Source organism: Petaurus breviceps, unplaced genomic scaffold, assembly GCF_028583685.1.
Source record: "Petaurus breviceps papuanus isolate PSGF00001 unplaced genomic scaffold, PetGlider_PUasm1.0 164, whole genome shotgun sequence".
NCBI lineage: Eukaryota > Metazoa > Chordata > Mammalia > Diprotodontia > Petauridae > Petaurus > Petaurus breviceps.
Genome location: NW_027185735.1, coordinates 3,754,741 through 3,779,148, shown reverse-complemented (window position 1 = coordinate 3,779,148; position 24,408 = coordinate 3,754,741). Strand labels below are relative to the sequence as shown.

Genomic DNA, 24,408 nt, shown 5'->3' with positions numbered 1-24,408 from the left:
TCTAACCCCTTAACAAAACCTTTCTACGTTTTTAATATTCATAATTTCTCTTCTGTAATTGGCATCATTATACCATAAATTTGCCTATGTTGTCTAAGTTACTTGTTAGCCCACTTCTAAGGGACATCAATTCTCAATAAATGCCTATACTTGGATTAGAGATGGTCTGACTCTGAATTCTTTGAGATGACCCCACAACATACCATGAAACCTAAACAACATTATCTGATAAAACAAAAGCAAACATTAAAAAGGGTGAGGGGGGAAGGAAAGATAAACAAGGAAACTATTTTATGCTGCAAGGAACCACAGACAATAATAGTTATAAGCTCCAAAAGCTTAGCATCCAATTTCAAAACAAAAACTAACACTGAGTCAACAAGACATAAACAGTAACACAACAGTGGCAGGAAAATTATTATATAACAAAGACAAACAAAAGAAAAAATAGGAAGCTGAAGAAATTGCTGCAGAAATTTGAGTTAAAAGACTTATCCTCTAAATGGGACTGCAAAAGAATATACATATTTCTCTGTAACAGATGAAACTTTTACAAAAATTAACTTTGTGCTAGTACATAGAGATATTGCAAACCAAAGGCAAAATTAGAAATACATATTTTACAGACTATAATACAATAAAAATAAAAATTGGTTCAGTACCACAAATAAAAAATACAGACCCAAATGGAGACTCAACAATGAATCTTAAAAAATGAGAGGGCCAAAGAAAAAAAATCACAGGGACAATTAATACCTATGTAACAGAAAATGATAATGAAACAACATACCAAAATTTCCAGGATGTAGATAAAAGCAGTCCTTGGGGGGAAAAATCATATTCTTATACAAACATACATTAATAAAATAGAGAATTAATGACCTGAATATGCATTTTTAAAAATTGGAAAGCCAAAAAATGAACCTAAAATCTTCACAAAAGAAGAGTACCACATAATGGGCACCACAGCATAATTGTTGCACCCTGTTCTTTCAGTTCAAAAATTGGTTTATAACCTTTTATCGTGTAATAGTCACATGGCATAATTCTTTTCATCATGCCACTTAAAAGGGAAACAGAGAAGCAATGTATTCACCAGTGGCATATATACGTATACATACACATATATGAATTTATCTCTCGTGCATTATGGGCCCAGGCCAACAATTCTCAGTGAAGATTGGGCATTCTCAATATATTTCCCGAAAACCAACTTGCCTGGTTTGTTTAGAATGATGCAGTACAGTATTCTCATTCACCCAATAAAAAGGCAGGTGCAAGAGGAACAGATGCAGCTGCCATGACTAAGTCACGTGATATGGTAAAACCTGCATCTTACCCCATTAGCTTTCATTTGCCAGCAATACAGTTTAATAATAAATAATTTTTTTAAAGTAATACTGGCAGAATTACAAAAAAAAAGCTTCATGTAATAGCTGCACTCCACTTTTTTGCAAAAAATTTGGTATAAAATCTACAACAATTATGTCGTGAAATACAGTATTAAAAAGTAGAGAGAAAATAAAATGGAAACAAAAACCCCATAGAAATGATAAAGAAAACTATAACCTAGTTCTTTGAAAAGATTTGCAAAATTGATAAACAATTAGCTAACCTAATTAAATAAAATAGTAAATGAGCAAGGTAAAATCACAGAGAAACCAGAAGAAATTGAAAAGAATAATCAGAACACATTATGCAGTTATATGCTAACTAAACTGAGAACACAAAAGAAACAGTAAATACCTTCAGAAATAAAAAATACCCCAAATTCTCAGAATAACTAAGCATAAATCTTAAATGACTCAATCTCAGAAAAGAAAATAGAAATACCTGTAAAAGAATTAGCAAGTTAAAAAGCTCATTATTTTGATAAATTCACAGAAGAATTCTATCAAACTTCTAAAGAAATTAGTGAGCACACTTCACAAAGTACCTCCCTACTAGAATCCTTATAAGGAAACAAATGCAGTCCTAATATCTAAACCAGGGAAAGACAAACACAGAAGAAAAACAATAAGCCATATCATTAATGAGTACTGAATCAAAATTTTTTAACAAAATCTTGTCAAACATACTACAGTGATTTATCCAATAATTCATTATGTCCAAGTGGGATTTGTACAAGGGATGCAAGGATAGTTTGACATTAGGAAAACAACCAACATAATTAATCATATTAAAACCCAAACATCCAAAACCACTTGATCATCTCAACAGATGTAGAAAAAGCCTTTGTTAAAGAAAACACTTTTTTATACTAAGAACCCTACAAAGTATAGGTACAGAAGGACCTTTTTTTTCCCCAGTTAGAGGTGACTTTATTACTCGAGTACATAAACCAAAATTTATGCAACCAGAGCAGAGGCTGTGGATGATTTATATTTCCAATTAGGTGGGAGCACTCTCTGGGTCTTGTAGTACCGAGCCAGCCGGTGAATTCGGCTCTCATTCAGAATCAGACGGAATTTAGAGTCCTTATCCTTTCTGTTTCTCTCAAGATGCTTTCGAACAGCAACAGCTTTCTTGATCAAGTGATAAAGATCTTCAGGCAGATCAGGGCCAAGTCCCTTGGACTTTAGAATTCTCAACATTTTGTTGCCAGTTACAAAGCGTCCTTGTGCCACGCCATGAGAATCCCTCAGGATCACACCGCCCTGGGAGGGCGTCAGGCCCTTCTTGGCCAGCTTGTCGATCTGCTCCTTCACGTCGTCCCAGGTGAGCTTCAGCCACGTGGGCACGCAGCGGCAGTACCGCGGAGCCGACTGGGACTGACCCTTCCCAGGAGCGTGCATACAGACCCGTGATGGCGACGAGCAGGCAGCGAAAGAGAGACCAGAAGGACCTTTTTAAAACTATCATTAAAAGTATCTATCTAAAACAAAAAGCAAGTATTACATGCAATGAGGATACACTAGACCCTTTTCCAAGAAATACAGGAGCAAAGTAAGATTGCCCATTCTCCCTTCTATTACTTAACATAGTTCTGGAAATGCACCAACTGCAATGAGACAAGAAAAAGCAATAAAGATGGGTAAACAGGAGATAAAACTATCTTATTTGCTATACGATGGTACATCTGGAAAATCCTAGAGAATCAGCAAAGATACTAAGTCAATAGCTTCAGTGAAGTTGCACACTACAAAGAAAAAAAAATCCTAAAAATACAATAGTATGTCTATATAATGATAACAAAACCCAAGAAACAATAGGAAAATTCCATTCCAAATAACTACAAAATGTATAAAATGTCTGGGAATCAACCTACCAAAGTACTCAAAAGACATATAGATTCAATTACAAAGTGTTCCTTAAATAAAAAGCAACTTAAACAGTACCTGGACAAATATTTAGTGCTCTTTAGGCCATGCCAGTAGAATTAAAATGACAATACTTCTAAGAAAAAAATTTACACTTTTAATGCTGTGTCACTCAAATTACCAAAGGGTAATATATGATTTATAGAACCTAATAACACAGTAACAAAATTCATTGGGAAAAAAAGTATCAAGGAAAATGATAAAAATAAGTAAGGATGGGGAATAGCATTTCTAGACCTCAAACTATATCATAAGGCAGCAGTCATCAAAACCATCTAATATTGATTAGAAAATAGAAAGATAGAGCAATGGAACAGACTAGAAAAGGAAGAACCAGACACAACAGAGCTTAGTAAACCAAGAGTTTGATAAAGTATAAAACAAATTAGCTAGGAAAACATTCCTTATTTGATTAAAAAAAAATACCTGACTGGAAAACTTAAAAAGTCATCTTGTATAAATTAGGCTTAAACAAACACCTTATACCATATCCCACAATACATTCTAAATGTATATGCTACCTTAATTATGATAATACTAAAAACAATTAGAAGAGAAATAGGTCATATACTCCTCAAGCTAGGGGTAGGAGATATATTCTTAATTAAGCAAGCAATAGAGATAAATAATTACAATAGATTAAATAAATAACTATGATTACATAAAAAACCGAAAAGATTCTGCAAAGAAAAAACTAAGGAACCCAAGATAACTTCTCTCACACTCTGAAAATTGGCAAAAAAGACAAAAAACCTGGCAACAGTCAATGCTGGAGGAATTGTAGAATGATAGGCCCATTAAGTCAATGGAACTATGAAATGGTACAACCTTTTCTGGAAAGCAATTTGAAATTATGCAAATAGGGTCATTAAAATATTCATATTCTTTGAATCAGAGACTCCATTACTGGGCTCATATCCCAAGGAAGTCATCAATAAAAATAAAGTCCCTATATATACTAAAATATTTATAGCAGCACTTTTTGTGACAGTGACAAACTAGTAGGTGACAAAGAAGATGCTCATCAACTGAGGAATAGCTAAATAAATTGTAATACATGAATGTAATGGAATTTTATAAAATCATAAGAAATGATGTACAAGATAAATATAGAGAAGAATGAAAAGATCTTTATGATGCAGAATGAAGTCAGCAGAGACAAGAAAACAATATACAGTAGAATTAAAATGACAATACTTCTAAGATAAATTTACCCTTTTAATGCTGTGTCACTCAAATTACCAAAGGGTAATATATCATTTATAGAACCTAATAACACAGTAACAAAATTTATTAGGAAAAAAAAAGTATCAAGGAAAATGATGAAAATAAGTAAGGATGAATGGGGAATAGCATTTCTAGACCTCAAACTAAATTTTCTATATATATAGAAACTATAACAATGTAAATAGAAAGAACATGCCAAAAAAAATCAAAAGTAAATGTAACAGAATTCTAAAGATCAAGTAGGACTTAAAAGAAGAAATATGAGAATATACATCTAATCCATCTCTTTGCAGAAGTAGAAGACCCACAGGTGTTATACATTCCACATGTTTTTTTTTTTAACTTTTTCAATGTACTGATCAGTTGTTTTGATTTTTTTCCTCTCTAAAAAAACAGTATTTGTAATATGAGCTGGGGTCTCTTCGAGTAGGGGATGGGGAGAGGATACTTGGGATGACTACTATGTTATAAAAAACAGAATATATCAATAAAAACATTGAAAAAAAGAAAACCTGTGAAGCAGGAGGCATTCAAAATATTCAAAATCTTTGTTAGCTAATTTCAATTAAAAAAAAAACCCACCTCATTGCATAGTAGGGCTGACTTTTCCATCAACAATCATATGAGGTAGGTAGTTTGACTTTTTGCTATTAGAACTATTTCATTTTGAACTAATTATAATCTAAAACATAAAAAAACAAATTGACTTTACCTTAAAATAGAGATTCTTAACCATTTTAGTTTATTTAGCTTATGGACTTCTTTCAGATTTATAAAAAATTTACAAAATAAAATACAAAGGGTTCAAAATAAACTACACTGAAATGCAGTTATCTGTGGAGCCAAGATAGTGGAGTAAAAACAGGACCTCTAGGCGGGTCCAGCTCCCATCACCTCCAATACATGTAAAAAAAATGACTCTAAAATTTTAGAGCTACAGAACCCACAAAGTGACAGAGAGAAACAAATTTCCCACTGAAGGCAGCCTGGCAGGCTGATAGACAGGGTCTATCATAGCATGCTGGGAGCCAAATGCATTCCCTGAGCTGTGCAGTTCCAGCCCCAGGGTGGCCCTGACCAGCAGTGGCCAGAGCAGACTGCAGGAGAGTGAATTACAGCAGTTCTGGCAGTTTCCAGACTTCTCAACCCATAAACACCAAAAAGAAATAAAAGGTAAGTATGGAACTCTGTTGGAACAAGCAAATACAAGAAGGGCACTGCCCCCAGGGTGAGAAGTAGCATGGCTGCCTTTGGAGCTCCTGGCCTGCAGATTTTAGGGGGACCAAGTCACCATTCAGAGGGTAATCTCTCTTGCTTAAGCCTGCCTCGATCTAGATCTCAGTCAGTTTTGGGTGGTGGTCCCAGGGTGTGGGGCTAGTGTGCCAGAGCTTGTAGGGGTTACAGAGAGGGTGCCCTCTTAATAGCTCCAGCAGCTGCGAAAACCCCAGCGATTTGGGACATAGCTCTCTGCAATCTGGAAGCAAAGTTCTACCTTGGCAAAGAGCTCAAAAGTCAAGTAATTGGCTGGCAATATGAGCAAGCAGAGGAAGTACAAACAGACTACAGAATACTTTTTTGGGGACCAAAAGGATCAAAGCGTGGAATGGGAGGAAGACAACAAAGTCAGAATTCCAACATCAAAAGCTTCCAAGAAAAATATGAACTGGCTGTGGAGGAGCTCAAGGAAGGATTCTGAAAATCAGAGAAGTGGAGGAAAAATTGGGAAGAAAATGAGAATGATGCAAGAAAAATGAAAAAATGAGTCAACAGCCTGCTAAAGGAGACCCAAAAAATTACTAAAGAAAATAACACCTTAAAAAATAGTCACGGGGTGGCCAGGTAGCACAGCGAGTAAGGGCACCGGCTCCAGTGTCAGGATGACCTGGGGATCGAATCTGGGCTCAGACACTTAGCACCCACCCAGAAACACCTGGCCGTGTAACCTTGAGCAAGTTACTTAACTCCAATTGCTTAAAAAAAAAAAAAAGTTGAACTATTTACATTCCTACATGGAAAAACAAATTGTAACTCATGAGACTTTTATCAGTACGATGATAGTTGAAGGGAATATTTATGTATACATATATGTATACGTGTGTGTATAGGAGGGTATGTGTGCATAAACATATATGTGAATGTGCACATATGTATGTACATGTAAACATAGACAGAAGGCACAGGATGAGTTGAATATGAAGGGCTGTTATCTAAAAAAATAAAATTAAGAGGTGAGAGAGGAATATATTGGGAGAAGGAGAAAGATAGAATAGGGTAAATTATCTCATATAAAAGAGGCAAGAGAAAGCTGTTACAATGGAGGGGAAGAGGAGGAAGGTGAAAGGGAATGGGTCAACTTTACTCACTGAATTTGGCTTAAGGAGGGAATAACCTACATACTCAATTGGGTATCTTACCCTACAGGAAAGAAGGGGGGGAAGGTGATAAGAGGGGGGATGATAGAAGGGAGGGCAGATTGGGGGAGAGGGTAGTTAGAAGCAAACACTTTTGAAAAGGGACAGGGTCAAAGGAGAAAATAGAATAAGTGGGGGATGGGATAGGCTAGAGGGAATTATAGCTAGTCTTTCACAATATAACTACTATGGAAATGTTTTGTGTAACTCCATATGTATAACCTACATTGAATTACTTATCTTCCCATGGGGGGGGGGTGAGGAGGGAAGAAGGGAAAAAATCTGGAACTCAAAGTTTTAAAAACAAATGTTTTTTTTTTTTTAAACTGCTTTTTACAGCCGTGCCCCATGAATTGTGCAGCAGGTGGTCCCCAAGTGTAGTAAGGTCCTGGGCTGTCGCTGCTCCCAGGGATGGCGAGCAAGGGATGCTACGCCTGCTGAATACCATCAACCTGAGGAGGATGAAGCTGCTAGTGGTCACTGACATTGTCACTTACGTAGCCTCTGTTTGGGGCAACTTCATTAACATAAGGTCTATACAGGAAAATGGAGAACAGAAAATTGAAAATAAGATAGAAGAGGCTGTTGCACCACTGAGAGAGAAAATCAGAGACTTGGAAAAAAGCTTTACCCAGAAGTACCCTCCAGTGAAATTTTTATCAGAAAAGGACTGAAAACAAATTTTGGAAAAGAAATGTGAAACATTGGATTGGCCATGACAACTTTGAGCTAATTAACCATGACTTTAGAGCACCTCTACATTGAAGTGGACCAGATTTATCACCTAGCAAGCATCTCCTGCTCCTACAAACTACAATCCTATCAAGACGTTAAAAACCAACACAATCGGGACACTAAATATGTTGGGGTTGGCAAAATGTGTTGGAGCATGTCTTCTTCTGGCCTCCACCTCGGAAGTATATGGAGACCCAGAAGTGCACCCCAAGAGTGAAGATTATTGGGGCCATGTGAATCCAATAGGAGCTAGAGCCTGTTATGATGAAGGAAAGCGTGTAACGGAGACCATGTGTTATGCCTACATGACACAGGAAGAGGTTGGGTTGAAGTGCGAGTTGCTAGAATATTCAATATTTTTGGCCCATGGATACATATGAATGACGGCCAAGTTGTCAGTAACTTCATTTTGCAAGCTCTCCGAAGGGAGCCTCTCACAGTATATGGTTCTGGGTCTCAAACTCAAGCATTTCAGTATGTCAGTGATCTAGTAAATGGACTTGTGGCCTTAATGAATAGCAGTGTTAGTAGACCTGTCAACCTGGGGAACCCAGAAGAACACACAATTCTAGAATTTGCTCATTTAATTAAAAACCTTGTTGGTAGTGGTAGTGAAATTCAGTTTCTCTCAGAAGCCCAAGATGACCCACAGAGAAGAAAACCAGATATCCAAAAGGCCAAGTTAATGTTGGACTGGGAACCTGTGGTCCCTTTGGAAGGAGGTTTAAACAAGGCAATTCACTACTTCCATAAAAAACTTGAGTATCAAGCAAATAATCAATACATCCCCAAACCGAAACCCGTAAGCATAAAAAAAGGCCAAACATGACATAACTGAAGGAAGGATTTGCTTCTTGGGACAGGAGAATTCCCTCTTTTACATTTGACAGGATCTAATTATTTTCCTTTTCCTTTTTTTTTTAAAGAAAGACTTAAACAGGTGTCATGAAGAACAAACTGGAATTTCATTCTTAAGTCTGCTCTAAGGAAATGGATGTGCCTAAAACCCTTCCCCAACACACACACACACACACACACACACACACACACACACACACACTCCAAAAAACACCTGCAAATCTTGCCTTGCACTTTTTAAAATCTGTCTTTTTATGTATAAATAGAACATTTGAGTATTTTCAAGTTTTTTATCTTGCTGTGAGATCCTTTGTGGCTGTCACTGACAGTTTTATTTACTAGTTTCTTTGTGAAGCTGAAAAGGAAGATAAATGGAATGGAAAATGCCAATTTTATTTATAAAATATGGATCCCATAGTTATACCGTGCATAAGATGTTTAACAGTATTGTTGGACAAGTAAAATGCTGGGATTGAGTCTGCAGGAGTATATATGAGCATTCTGTTAGAAACCTTTATGTTTCTTTGGAGTCAGAAATTTTTTTAATCACTACTGTGTTGTGCTTCGTACTCTGGGAAAAATAAAAAAGTTATTGTATTATTGGTTGACAGTGGTTGAATATGGTATTTTAATAAAATACTAAAACTAAAAAAAAATTGCTTTTTACATGCAACTGGGAAATAAGATATACAGGCACTGGGGTATAGAAATCCATTTTGCCCTACCAGGAAGTTGTGGGGGTTGAGGGGATGAAGGAGGATATAAGAGAGAACAGATTGGGGGAAGGGGTATTCAGTAGGCTTTTTGGGGTGGGAATGTAGGGGAAAGTCAGGGAGAAATTTTGTAACTCAAAATCTTGTGGAAATGAATGTTGAAAACTAAAAATAAATAAATTGGAAAAATATTTTTAAAAAGAAATGCAGTTATCAAAATACTTTAAAAAATAACCAAGCTCATGGAAATGAGAATTAAGGCTCCCCTGCTTTAAAGTTTAATATAGTTTTTAATAACATGAGCTGACTCTGTCTATCCAATATCTCTCTGAAAAAGGTTTTACAGTGTTAAAACTTTCATTCTATTGTAATACTTTTCCAGTTATTGGATATTTTCTTTTCCTAAAGCTTCACTTAAAAAAAAAAAGAAAGGGAGGGAATTTCTTAGCATTTCAACCCAAAGCACCTTAGGTTAAATGCTATCTGAGATCCCTTTTACTTGAGTCTCAATTCTCAGATGGGGATTAACCTTGTACTGAATGGCCTCACTTTTGTTGTTAAGAAAGTTCTTCTCAAATTTTAAGTTACTGCATGAAATAAATTATCTCAACATCTAACAGAATAGCAAAATTCATGGCAAAGATCTTGCCAAGGCAAGCCCCCTCTATAATACTTAAGTGATTCTATTAAATCTCATCTATTCCAGCAAATTGCCTATTTTATCATCCATATTCTCTCACTTATCTTCAATCTGTGTCTACTGGCTGCTTCCCTAATTCCAACAAATATGCCCATATGTCTCTGTCATCCTCAAAAACCTCCAGTTGATTTATCAATCCCCACTAATTATTATCTCATATCTCTCCTCCTTTTTGCAGTCAACTGTATGAGAAGGATATGTACAACTGGTACTTTCACTTCTCTCACTCTCTTACAATCAAGCTTCCTACCTCCTAATTAACCAAAATTGTTTTCTCCAAAGAAGTTACTCATAATCTCTTAATTGCCAAATTTAATGGCCCCACCATATGTAGCCCTCTAGGTCCTCAAGTGCAGCCCTTTGACAGAATCTAAACTTCACAGAACAAATCCCCTTAATAAAAGGATTTGTTCTGTAAAACAAAACTTCTAGGCCACAGGTTCCTCTCTGCCCTTGTCCCCTTCCCCCAAGACTAGATAACGAATGATAACAAATTTGTAGTAGACCCAGCTGGCTTGGTTATATGATTTCCTTGATTAACCTTTTTTTTTTTTTGCCTTTTTTGGAGGGCAATTGGGGTTAATGCCCAAGGTTACATGGCTAGTTTTTTGTGTGGTTAAGTGTCTGAGGCCGGAACCGAACTGGGGTCCTCCTGACTCCAGGCCGGCGCTTTACTCACTGAGCCACCTAGCTGCCCCAATAACTTGATTAACTTTCTTAAAGAACAGTCTGGAGGCATTAGATATGTTGTTGCTGCTTGAGTCATTTCAGTAGCTTCTAACTCTACATGATGCCATTTGGAGTTTTCTTTTGGAATGGTTTGCCATTTCCTTCTCCAGCTCATTTTTCAGATGAGGCAAACAGGGATAAGGGACTTGCCCTGGGTCACACAAATAAGTGTCTGAGGCTGGATTTGATAAGGTATTCCTGACTCCTGGCCTGGGGCTCTATCCACTATGACATCAGATATGAAAAATACTGAATAACTTTGCCCCCCAACCCAACAAAAACAAACCTGACACATTTAATAGACATGATTGCCTATGCAGGCAAAAGTTATTTTCTAATCAGTTCTGTATAGCCAGACCATCATATTGTTAAAACAAATTAAAATTTAAAAAGGGAAAAAGATGTGGTATATAATTACAATTCCAACCCACCATATTTAGATGATTCACTGATGCTTAAATCTCAGAAATGGAAAAAAAAGACAGACTATTATCATTTCCCAGAAAGTTTAAATATAGCTTCCTTCCAAACAGAAAAATATGCAGCCAAGGGGAACACTTAGAATATAAACTAATTATGATCATGGAATATTATAAACAGTGTTGCTTCATAAAACAGCAAGAGGTAGAAAAGAAAAAAAAACAAGCTTGGCAAGATATCCAATTAAGCCAAATCATCCTTGAAATATTTAAGGATGATAATGGAAGAAGGACAACAGACAAAATAGAGGAAAATATGATTACTATAACCAAACCAACCATTCTCTATCAGTTATGGGGCCAATGTCAAGCATTCAAACTATACTTCAGAAAGTGCAACTCTGATGGGCTGGCCATGTTGTTTGAATGCAAACCATAACTTGCCAAACAGACTACTTTATGGAGAACTCACAAAGGACAAGCATTCACATTGTGGTCAGAAGAAGCAATGTAAGGACATTCTCAAGGGCTCTCTTAAGAATTTTAGAATTGATTGTGTGACACAGGAGACTGACACAGACCATTCAGCATGTAGTGCCGACATCAGAGAAGGCGCTGGGCTCAATGAGCAAAGCAGAATTGAAATAGCTGAAAAGAAACACAAAATGTGCAAATTTGGAGAATGCACCCCAAATGTTCACACATACTATTTGTGCCTGACCTGTGGTAAAGCATTCTGAGTTCATGGTGGTCTGATCAGCCACAGTAGGACATACTAAAATTTGACTCTAGCATAGTGATGTCATTTTGACCCTCTTCAAGAATAAGGGCAACAACTAGTAAACTATTAATCATAGGGCCAACACATATGGAATCTAACATCCTTTATAGCTTGCTTGTGTATGTTTACTTGTCCTCTCTCCCATTAGACTGCAAGAGCCTTGAGGGCAGGGACTGTCCCTTTGTATTCCTGGTGCTTAGCATATTGTCCCACACACATATGGCCCTTAATAAATGTATATTAAATTGAATTACCTAACACCACATATTTACTTTCTTAGGATACACAACTGTTGAAGAGCATCTTAAGTATCTCTGAAATCCTCCCACTCCCTAAAATATATTGTTAAATAACTGGTATTCAAAGTAATAAAACCAAATCAGATCAAATGGAAAAACTAGAATCAAGATCAAAGAATTAAACATTTTGACCATAAAGTCACTATTACCTCCAAGTGAGCAGCTATGGGGGACGGGTTCAGTGTCGTTATCTTTGTAAGGTCTTTTTTCATTTGCTTTTCCTTCCCACAAAAGCACCTAGTCTGGGTATCTCGGATGTTAACAGAACCTGGACTTCTATCTCTTCTCCTCACAAGGGAATCAAAGTTAAAACTTATCCCAGCTCCAGTCTCTCCCTCCAAGGCATAAGCAATGCCCTCCACTTTTATCTGAGTTAATATCTAAAAGATCGGCTGGAACGACGAGATAAGTAGACATTCTTTTGTTACAGTATCCTCGGCGCCTAGTTCTGCGCAAACACATTAAGTTTTTAATAAACGCCTCTTAGATTGTAAACAGCGATCGAGCCCCGTCCCCTTCTCGGGCACCGGTACTCACGGTTCCAGTAGACCGGGTAGCACTCTCCCTGGGCCACGTCCACCTCGTAGAGACCGCCTCGGACGCACACCGGCTCGATGTGGATCAGCTCCTCCAGCTCCGGCTCGCTCAGCACCGCGCTCCGGCAGTAGCCACAGGCGCTGTCCTCGTCCTCCTCGCCAGAGCTCGAAGCGGGAGCGGGCTCCCGCCGCAGGGCCCGCGGCCTGTTGTCAGTCACCTGAATCAGACTCCGGAAGGCCAGCTCGATGCGGAGAGAGTCATAGCCAATGAAGGGCTTCCAGGTCTTCTTATCTTCCTTGTAGAACCAGCGGACCTCCTCCGGGCCCAACTCGGTCACCACTTCATAGCGATGCCGGGAAGCGTGGCAGCCCGAGCGGGTTCGCTTCCTCTCCCCCGGACCCGCAGTGGCCGCCACAGCACCGCCGGAGATCGACGAGTGCAGAGACGACTGCTGAGCCTGCGGGGGAATCAGCAGCGATGAGGAGCTGCTGCCGCCGCCGCCGCCGCCGCAGCTGTCGCCCTCGCTGTAGTAGCGTAGGGAGGAGCCCGACTCGGCAGAACTGAAGTCGTACGTCTCGTCGCTAAGGCAGGAATCCAGAGTCAAGTGACGACTATGCTCTTCCAAGCCCTGTGCCAGGGGCAGCCCCGGATCCCCGCCCAGCAGGGCCAAGGTCACCTCGGCATCCGTCGGGTCCCCGCCGGGGAGGTGCTCGTAGCAGCAGACACTACTGTAAACCACCTCGGAACTCAGCTCCCAGGCGCTTCCGCCGCCCCGGCCGTTAGGCTCCGGGCTCAGCGGGGAACCTGGGTCAGAGTAACTCATGGTGCCAAGCCGCTACCGGCTGCCTCACCTTACACTGCGCCCCGACTCCCAACGCGTCCCTGACACATTCAAAGATAATGTTAACGCCCTCTCCACCCGGAATTTCAAAATGTGGAAATCCTAGTCGGGAACGCACAAGCAGCAGCGCTTCTCGGAGCCCAGCAGCGGCGGAGGCGACAGAGCACACGTTCCACCCAACACCCCATTATCACGCAGCTCACGTCGTGGAGGAGGTGCTGCAACAAGGCCCCCGCGCAGCCAAGGCTCCCAGAAGCTCCGCCTCTGCTGGCGGGGCGGGCCAGCCCGGTTTTGCTGGGTCTAGTCCTGCTCTGGCCTGATTAGTCACCATGACTACCAACACTACCCTCTCCTCCATTCTCCTCCGTCACCAAGGCCTTGTTTCCTTCACTCTTGCCAAATGCCGCCTCAGAGACCTTTATCCTAAATGGCGAAGGAGGTGGTATTATGGAAAGAACTAAACTTTGACAGCTCTCCGGTGCTCAGTAGGATTAAATAAGGCTGGCCGTGTAAGGAACAAACCATTTGATTCCTTTCTAGAGGTAGGCTCCGTGCCCACTTCCCACACTGGGACATTCCATTCTTCATTCAGAATCCTCTAAATGCTTGAGAATTTTCTTTACTTTGTTCTGGTGTCCCTCTATCCCAGCCCTTGGAATGCACTTCAGTTTAGTTCAACTTCATTTCCAAAACCAGATTTGAAACTAGCTCTTTTCACCACTTGTTTCATGCTTCCTTTAACATACTGTTTTCAAAATTACTTATTTTTAACGTATGTATGATAGCTCTCCCAATTAAGTTAACAACCTCTTTAAATACAGGGAACTAGAATGTCTAAAAGTGGCCTGGACTGCCTTGTGAGTTCCTTATCATGTTGGTATAAAATTATCTGCTGGATGACTATTTGCCAGGGATGTTAGAGCATTTGTTATGTGCCTATTATATGCCAAAGCACTGGGCTAAGAACTGGTGATACAAAGAAAGGAGAAAAATAATCCCTGTCCTTGTGGAGCTCACAATCTAAGGGAGGAAACAACAATCCAACAATTAAGTACAAACAAAGTATTTACAGGATAAATAGGAAATAATTCACAGAGGGAAGGCCCTGGAATTAGGTGGGGTTGGGAAAGGCTCCTTGTAGAAGACAAGATTTTAGTTGGGATTTGAAGGAAGTCAAAGAAGCCAGAAATGGAGATGAGGAAGGAGAGCATTCCAGGCATAGTGGACAATCAGCCCAAAGCCAAGAGATGGAGTGACAAGTTTGTGGAACAGCAAAGAAGCCAGTGTCACTGGACTTGGAGTGGGAGAGGGATGTAGAAATAGAATGAATAATGAGTTTACTAATCATCTTGATTTGCTTGAGCACAGGAGAGGCTTACATAACCTGGGAATCAAAATCAGCCAATTAGGAGGCAGAATGAGTGTTGCTCAAGTTTGATGTACCAGCAATCCTTTGTGGTGGCCACTCAGTGAACCAGGAGCACCTCTTCTGTGCCAACAACCACAAGACTGGCTCAAACTAGTTCATACTGCACAAACATCCTAGTTCCTGGTACTCTGTATTCCTCCTATTCTCCTGCCTCCCTTTGTTGTAAAACCATATATAAAAATACCCAATCTTTGAAGCAGCAAATTAGGCTCTACTGTTTCCCACTCACGTGTGCTGTTCTCATCAATAAATACTCCCAGGTTTTGTACTTGAACTGTGCCCCCATTTCCTCTGTTCAGGTAATGCTCTACCCCAATTAATCAAATTTCCAATTAATCAAGGATAAAGTATAAAAAGACTGAAAAGATGGGAGGATGCTAGACTATGAAGGGCTTTGAACCCCAAAGAGAAGACGTTGTATTTGATCCTAGATATGAGGGGATGCCACAAGGGTTTATTGATTGAGGGACCAAGAGGATTTGTCATGGTTGGAACTGCACTTTAGGAAAATCCCTTTGGAGGATGAATGGAGAATGGACTGGAGTATAAGGAGAGACTTTCCAGTTACACCTGCCAGTAAGCTCTTGTTATAGTCCAGGTGTGAGATGGTGAGGGCTCAAACAAGATGGGAATATCAGAAGAGAGAAATAAATAGCAATATCAGAGGAGAGAAGGGGGTGTATTGGAGAGATGTTGTCAGCAGATTAGATATGGCATATGAGAGATAGTGGGGAGTTGAGTATTACATCTAGATTGTGAACCTAAGGGACTAGGAAGATACTGGTGCCCTCAACAGTAATAGGGAAGTTTGGAAGGCAGGACAATTCAGGAGGAAAGATAATGAGTTCTGTTTTGGCCATGTTGAGTTTAAGATTTCTATTGGACATCCAGTTTAAGATGTCTGAAATACAGCTAGATATGTGAGACTGGAGGTCAGCACAAAGTTTAGGGCTGGTTAGATAGACTGAAAATCATCAGCATAGATATTATAATCAAATTTATTGGAGCTGATGATATCACCAAGTGAATTAATATAGAGGAAGAAGAAAAGAAGGCCCAGAACTCCATGACATTCTGCAAAGTAGATTCCTAGTCAGATACTAATTGGATTAAATGGTCTAAGGTACCTCTAACTGAGAGTCTTTATCTTCAGAATTTTTTGCAGTGTCTCATATACAATTAGTATTCAGTAAATATTTGTTGATAATGATGATCAAATCCAAACTAGACCACTTACCATCTTTTTCCTTTCCAACTCTTAAGATTCTTACTTGAGTTCTACAATTTTCTAGCTCCATTAAATTCAGTGCAACATTTATTGAGCATACACTATGTATAAGGTACTGTGCTAAGTATTGTGGGAAATATGTATGAAAATGAATAATTTAATCCATAAAAATGATTTCATAAATATAGATAAATACATGCACATACATGCATACACATGTATCTATACATATATGTATATTTGTATATATATCTATATATACATATATAAATTTTTGCTTTTTGGAGGGGCAACTGGGGTTAAGTGACTTGCCCAAGGTCACACAGCTAGTAAGTGTTAAGTGTCTGAGGTCAGATTTGAACTCAGGTCCTCCTGACTCCAGGGCTAGAGCTCTATTCACTGTGCCACCTAGCTGCCCCCCTATACATATATGTCTTAATGAAATAAGAATTATTAGAGAATTACAAACCCAAGGAAATGTAGAAAGGGGGGAAATTATTTCTGACTTTGGGAAAAAGACACTACTAACAAAGGTTGCATTCAAACTGTGGCTTGAGTGGGATTTTAACAGAAAGTGGGCATTGTAGGCAGAAAAAAAAAGAATGTAGGGAAAAAGAAAGAAAAGTGAATATATTCAAGGAACCACGATTATTGCATCTTTGGATAGATTATATGAATAAGAAGTAGAAGGAGATAAAACTAGGAAGTAGATTAAGGCCAGATGATAAATAACCTTACATACTAAGTTAAAACAAATGAACTTTACTTGAGTGACAGTGAAAAGCCATTGAAAAAACTTGGAAACACTTACATGAACTAATGCGAAGTGAAGTAAGCAGAACAAGGAGAACATTGTACACAGTAATAGCAACATTGTGCAAAAAATAACTTTGATAGACTTAGCTCTTCTCAGCAACTCAAGGATCTAATACAGCTCTGAAGGACTCACAATGGAAAATGCTGGTCATGTCCAGAAAAAGAATTATGGAGTCTGAATGCAGATCAAAGCATACTATTTGCTCTCTCTCTCTCTCTCTCTCTCTCTCTCTCTCTCTCTCTCTCTCTTGTTTCTTCTTTCTTGTGGTTTCTCCCATTGGTTCTAATTTTTCTTAACATGACTGATGTGAAAATATGTTTAATATCAATGTATATATATAGCCTATATCAGATTGAACACTGTTTTGGGGAGGGGGAAAGGAAGGAAGAGGGAGAAAATTTAGAATTCAGAATCTTATAGAAGTGAAGGTTGAAAACTAAAAGCAAACAAATTTTTTTAAAAGGGAAAAAAAATCTTAAAAAAGAAAAGAAAAGAAAAGCCACTGAAGAAAACTTTCAAAAAGGAGAATGACATGATCAAAAATTAATGTCAAGTACAGGATGAGAGTCAAGATGGCAAAGAAGCAAGCAGGAAGATATACAGCTCAACTCCTCTGCCAACCATCCTTCCACAAAGATCTAGAAAATTCACCAGATTGAATTCTGATAGAGAAATCCAAGAAAAACTCACAGTGAGTAATTTTTTCCAGCTCAGGGAAACCTGGGGAGACAGAGAGGTTTGTGTACCCTTTGGATGGAATTGACCAGGAACATGCCATATACAGAGCATTAAGGCTCCCAGGGATTGAAAGAGCTAAGACAGGGCACCAATGCAGGAACCACCAGGACAGGAAGAGATCCCAGATGATCCCTCACCAGCAAAGGGCATAGGAATAGGTGCCCTTGAAAGCTCTATTCTGACTACCCTGTACAGAATCAGAGATAGAGAATGGAGAGGTGTGGTTATAGAGAAATGATTGCAGGGTACTGAGCCTGAAATCTGTGAATTCTGTACTGCAAAAGAAACAATAGTGGTGTGGCTTTGATTCCAGAAGCAGAGTGAAAGTTCTGAAAGACTCAATTCTAGGTCATAGGCAGGACCCGATCATTTTGGGAGAGCTAAAAGTTTGAAGACACTAAGCCTGAGAAAGCCGCAGAAAAATGTAAGAGGACAGAAGCTCAGGGCATACGTTCCCTCTAGAAGTACACAGGGCTCAGCAAAAAAATTTCAAAGTGAAGAAATATATTGAAAGAATGAGCAACTGAAAAAAGAACTCCACTGTTAAGAGCTACCATAGTGAAAAGCTCAAGACAGAAAGCCAGAAGGAAATGACTTGAAAACATCTCTAAAGAAAAATACTGCATAGACAAATATCCAGCCAGAATTCTTGGAAGAGTTAAAGACTTAAAAAAAGAGTTTAAAATGGTTCTAAAAACCAAATGAGAGCAGTAGAGGAAAAAATAGGAAAACAAACAAGAAAAAAGTTTGAAAAGAGAATTAACAACTTGTTACAAGAGGTACAAAATTTTACATCAAAAAACCAAAACCAAAACAAACTTCCCTGAAAATTAAAATTGACCAAATAAAAGTTAATGACGCCATGAACATCATAAATTACTAAAGTAAGTCAGAAGAGTAAAAAAAATAGAACATATAAGGTATAACATAACAAAGACTGGAAAACAGATTGAGGAGAGACAACAACCTGAAAACCATGACAAAAAAAGAGGCTAGACATCATATTTCAATAAGTCATAAAAGAAAATTTTCCAGATTTCTTGGAATCTGAAGGCAAAATCGAAATTTAAAGAATGCACTTTCTTAAAGATACCTAAAAATGAAAATTCCCAGGAATATTGTAGTCACAATCCAAAGCTACTAGATCAAAGAAAAAATATTGCAAGTCACTAGAAAGAAAAATCCAAGTACCAAGGAACCACAGTCTGGATCACACAAGATTTAGCAACCACTGCTACTGTTCAGCTAAGTGGATTAGTGGATAAAGCACTGGGCCTGTAGTCAAGATGATCTGTGTTCAAATACACCTTTAATCTATCATTATAGGTAGTTCTAGAAGGTTAGAAGGAGTATAATTGGGGCGGCCAGGTAGCACAGCGAGTAAGAGCACCGGCTCCAGTGTTGAGAACACCTGGAGATCGAATCCCGGGCTCAGACACTTAGCACCCACCCAGAAACACCTGGCCGTGTAACCTTGAGCAAGTTACTTAACCCCAATTGCTTAGGGGTGGCCAGGTGGCTCAGCGAGTAAGAACACTGGCTCCAGTGTCGGGATGACCTGGATCAAATCCAGGCTCAGATACTCAGCACCACACCCAGAAATAATAACTGGCTGTGTAACCTTGAGCAAGTTACTTAACCCCAATTGCTTAAAAAAAAAAAAAGAGTATAATTAAAGGTCCTTAGAATAATTTTATTATATTTTAACGATCTTAAAAGAAGAATGGAGGGGCGGCCAAGTGGCTCAGCGAGTAAGAGCACCGGCTCCAGTGTTGGGATGACCTGGAGATCGAATCCTGGGCTCAGACACTCAGCACCACACCCAGAAATAACTGGCTGTGTAACCTTGAGCAAGTTACTTAACTCCGATTGCTTAAAAAAAAAAGAAGAATGGAAAAGTTAGGGAAGAGAAATATACTAGTAGATGGGGAAAGAAAGAGAAAAAGTGGGGAAAATTATCTCATAAATGGGATATGCAAAAAGAATTCTGCACAATGCTATTATACAACTTAGTCAAAGGAGGGAAGAATTCATATAAACACAATTGGGTAAAGAAAGACATTTCACCCACCAAGGAAACTGGAGAGAAAGGAATGAGATAAAGGGAAGCATTAAAAGAGATGGTTTGTTAAAGGAGGCAGTAGAAGTAAAACACTTAAAGAAAAAGGTGGGAAAAAAGAGAAGGAAAAGTAAAATAGGATAGTGTGGACACAATCAACGATCATAACTGTGAATATAAAAAGAAATTAACTCACACATAAAACAAAATGGAATAGTAGAATAGATTAGAAACCAGAATCCAATAGTATACTGTTTACAAGAAACATACTTGACACAGAAAGTTATACACAGGGTTAAAATACAGTTCTGGAGTATAATATATTATGTTTCAGCTGAAGCAAAAATAAAAAGGAAGAAATTGTGATCTCAGGCAAAGTAAAAGCAACACTAGACTTAATTAAAAGAGATAAAGGTGGAAAATTACATTTTGCTAAAAGGTAGTTTTTTCAATGAATTATAATAAACATATAACCAAATGAACTGTAATAGTTGGGGGGGGGCTCAATTTAGCCCTTTTATACCTAGATAAATCTAACCCAAAATAAAAAAAAAATTAAGAAACTGAATAGAATTTTAGAAAAGTTAGATATGATAGATCTCTTAAAATATTCAATGGGAATAGAAAGGAGTATACCTATGCTCAGTTATGTATAGCACTTTCATAAAAATTAGTTATTTATTAGGATATAGAGACCTCACAAGCAAATACAAAAAAGGAAACTTACTAAATGCATCTTTTAAAAAAAATTTATTTACTTTTTAGTTTTCAACATTCATTTCCACAAGACTTTGAGTTACAAATTTTCTACTCATCTCTTGCCTACTCCCGCCCCCACCCTGTAATGGTTGGACAGTTTGGAAATCTGTCTACTTGATCTGTTTCTGTCTTGATAATTCTGCCTGTATACTTTGAAGTTCGGGGTGCTGACCTTTTTCCCCTGAACAAGGTAAACGATATATGTCTGACTGATTAAAGTAAGCTTGTTAACCCATTTTGAGTTGCTTTCCTTTAACAAAGCAGATCCAAGAACCTGTGCTGGCAGCAAACCCTGAGGATGCTTGGGGTGCTTGCTGCTACACACCCAAAGATGGCAAGCATATTGAATACCCATTCCCCAATCAGTCCTCTCTTATATCCCCCTCCCTTCTCCCCTCCTTATTTTCTTTTAGGGCAAGATGAATTTCTATACCCCATTGCCTGTATATCTTATTTCCTGGTTGCATGTAAAAACAATTTTTAACATTTGTTTTTGAAACTTTGAGTTCCAAATTCTCTCCCTTCTTCCCTCCTCACCCACCCCCACTGGGAAGAAAAGCAATTCAATATAGGTTATACATGTGTAGTTAACGCAAAACATTTCCATAGTAGTCATGTTGTGAAAGGCTAACTATATTTCCCTCCATCTTATCCCACCCCCACTTATTCTATTTTCTCCTTTTACACTGTTCCATTTCAAAAGTGTCGGCTTTTAACTACCCTCTCCCCCAGTCTGCATTCCCTCCTATCATCCCCTTTTGTCCCCTTCCCCCCTACTTTCCTGTAGGGTAAGAAACCCAACTGAATGTGTATGCTATTCCCTCCTTAAGCCAAATTCATCGAGAATAAGGTTAACCCATTTCCTTTCTTCCTCTGGCTCTTCCCCTCCATTGTAATAGTTTCCTCTTGCCTCTTTTATATGAGATAATTTACCCTATTCTATCTCTTCCTTTCTCCTTCTCCCAATATATTCCTCTCTCACCTCTTAATTTTATTTTTTAGATATCATCACTTCATATTCAACTCATCCTGTGCCCTCTATGCATACATGTACACACACACACACCTATACCTACATAATATATATGTATACACATATATACATATATATTTCCTTCAACTATCCTCATACTAAGAAAAGTCTCATAAGTTATAAATATAGTCTTTCCATGTAGGAATGCTAATAGTTCAGCTTTAATAAGTTCCTTATGATTTCTCTTTCCTATTTACCTTTTCATTCTTCTCTTGCTTCTTGTATTTGAAAGTCAAATTTTCTGTTCAGTTCTGGTCTTTTCATCAAGAATGCTTGAAAGTTCTCTATTTCATTGAATGTCCATGTTTTCCCCTGAAGTAGGATACTCAGTTTTGCTGGGTAGGTGATTCTTGGTTTTAATCCTAGCTCCTTTGTCCTCTGGAATATCATATTCCAAGTCCTTTGATCCCTTAATGTAGAAGCTGCTAGATCTTGTGTTGTCCTGATTGTGTTACTCAAATTGTTTCTTCATGGTTGCTTGTAATTTTTCCTACTTGACCTGGGAACTCTGGAATTTGGGTATAATATTCTGAGGAGTTTTCTTTTGGGGATCTTTTTTACTAGGTGAGTGGTGAATTCTTTCAAATTCTATTTTGCCCTCTGGTTCTAGAATGTCAGGGCAGTTTTCCTGGAGAATTTCTTGAAAGATGGTGTCTAAGCTCTTTTCTTGATCATGGCTTTCAGGTATTTCAATACTTTTAAAATTATCTCTTCTGGATCTATTTTCCAGGTCAGTGGTTTTTCCAATGAGATATTTCACATTGCTTTCATTTTTTTTCATTTGTTTGGATGTATTTAATAGTATTTTCATTTCTCATAAAGTCATTAGCTTCCATTTGCTCCAATCTAATTTTGAATAAATTATTTTCTTCAGTGAATTTTTGAAATTCCTTTTCCATCTGACCAATTCTGCTTTTTAAGACATTCTCCTCATTTGTTTTTGGGCCTCTTTTGTCATTTGAGTTTGTCTATTTTTTAAGGTGTTATTTTCTTCAGTAATTTTTTCAGGTCTCCTTTAGCAGACTGTTGACTTTCATGATTTTCTTGCATCATTCTCATTTCTCTTCCCAATTTTTCCTCTACTTCTCTTACATTATTTTCAAAATCCTTCTTGAGCTCCTTCATGACCTACGACCAATTCGTATTTTTCTTGGAGACTTTTGATGCAGGAGTTTTGACTGTTGTCTTCTTCTGGCTCTATATTTTGATCGTCTTTGTCACCAAAAAATTATTCTATAGTTTGGTTGTGCTTCCTCTATTTGCTCATCTTGCCAGCCAATTACTTGACTTTTGAGCTCTTTGCCACAGTAGAACTCTGCTTCTAGAGTGGAGAGTGCTGTGTCCCAAATTTCTGGGGTTTTCCATGGCTGTTGTTAGAGCTTCTCCTAAGCACTTGTCTCAGAACTGTGAGGAGGATTGCCTCTCCACAGTGTTAACAAGCTCTGACATGCCAGTGCTCCTCACCCCAGAACCACCACCCAAGATTATGACTCAGATCCAAGCAGGGCAAAGCAAGAGCAAATACCCTATGGACAGTCACTTGGTGCCTCCACAATCTGTAGACCTAGAGATCAGGAGGAAGCTACTGTGGTAGAAGCTGCAGACCATGCCACTCTGGGGGCAGGGACTGGACCCCACTCTTCTCTCACCCAGGAGCAGAGTTCCCCTCTGACCTTTTACTTACTCTTTGGCATTTATGAGTTGAAAAGTCTGAAAACTGCCACAGCTGTCAGTGAAATCAGTCCCCTGACATCTACTCTGGTCTGTGCCATAGGTCTGGGCTAGAGTGGATCACACAGGATTGTGCTCAAGTCCAACGTCAGTGCAATAGAACCTTCCTGTCAGCTTGCCAGGTTGCCTTCCATGGTAGATTTGTTTCTCTCTGTCACTTTGTGGGTTCTGTAGCAATAAAATTTGTTTAGAGCCATTTTTATACAGGTATTAGAAGTGGTTGGAATACCAACTCAAGCAAGTTCCTGCTTTTACTCCACCATCTTGGCTCCATCCCCCAAATCTAAATGTATCTTCAACCAATTGCAAAGCAATAAAATGAAAAGGACCTTTGAAACAAGAATTAAAAAATTAATTAGAAACTGAATAATAATCCTAAAGAATGATTGGGTCAAAGAACAAACCATAGAAACAATAATTTCCTTAAAGATAAAGACAATAATGAGATGACATACCAATGTTCGTGGGATACAACCAAAGCAGTACTTAGTACAAATGTTTTCATCAGTAAAAGAAAGAGAAGATCAGGGAATTGAGCATGCAACTTTAAAAAAGATAGAAAATCAACAAAGTAAAAAACTCCTAATTAAGTACCCAAATAAAAATCCTAAATGTCAAAGGAGAGATGAACAATATTGAAAACAAAACCCATTGAATTACTAATATATGTATATTATATACATATTATATATTTGTATACATATACTTGTATATGTGTAGGGATTAACTCTTAAGGGAAAAAATAGCTGTGCCATTATCTAACCTGATTTTTGAAAAGGAAGACAAAAACCAAATTTAAAAAGGAAAAAGATGAATTTACAACCTATGAAATAGAAATAAATTATTAAGAGCTTTTTTTACCCAACTAGAGGCCAATAAAATTGAAAATCAAATGAAATGAATGAATCTTTACAAAAACACAAATTTCCCAGATTAACAAGACATAAAGTACCTTTGTAATGTATCTTAGAAAAAGAAATGAACAAGCCACAACTGAACTCCCAAAGGAAGAAAAATTCAGAACCAGATGGATTTTTTTTTCAA

General features: G+C 38.3%; 2 protein-coding genes and 1 pseudogene across 6 annotated transcripts in view; 1 reads left to right on the top strand and 2 right to left on the bottom strand.

Moving 5' to 3' along the window:
- Positions 1-13,779, bottom strand: part of DDHD1 (DDHD domain containing 1) — a 124,773-nt gene extending 110,994 nt beyond the window's left edge. For 3 of the 5 annotated variants that reach the window (XM_069082209.1, XM_069082211.1, XM_069082212.1), the window contains exon 1: positions 12,730-13,777. In XM_069082209.1, coding sequence (XP_068938310.1) covers positions 12,730-13,552 — 823 coding nt within the window. In that variant the 5' untranslated portion in view covers positions 13,553-13,777. Of the gene's footprint in view, positions 1-12,729 lie in introns of all 5 variants that reach the window. The other 2 variants (XM_069082213.1, XM_069082210.1) reach the window with 2 other exon arrangements.
- Positions 2,213-6,445, bottom strand: LOC138156950 (small ribosomal subunit protein uS15-like). The gene has a single exon (XM_069082412.1). It carries the CDS (start codon positions 2,793-2,795, stop codon positions 2,349-2,351), a length of 447 nt encoding a protein of 148 aa, XP_068938513.1. The 5' UTR covers positions 2,796-6,445; the 3' UTR covers positions 2,213-2,348.
- Positions 7,277-9,207, top strand: LOC138156782 (UDP-glucuronic acid decarboxylase 1 pseudogene; annotated as a pseudogene).
- Positions 13,780-24,408: the final 10,629 nt, after the last annotated feature.

Excerpts from the sequence above, each read along its gene's own strand:
- LOC138156950 (XM_069082412.1), bottom strand. The coding sequence starts at position 2,795 with ATGCACGCTCCTGGGAAGGGTCAGTCCCAGTCGGCTCCGCGGTACTGC.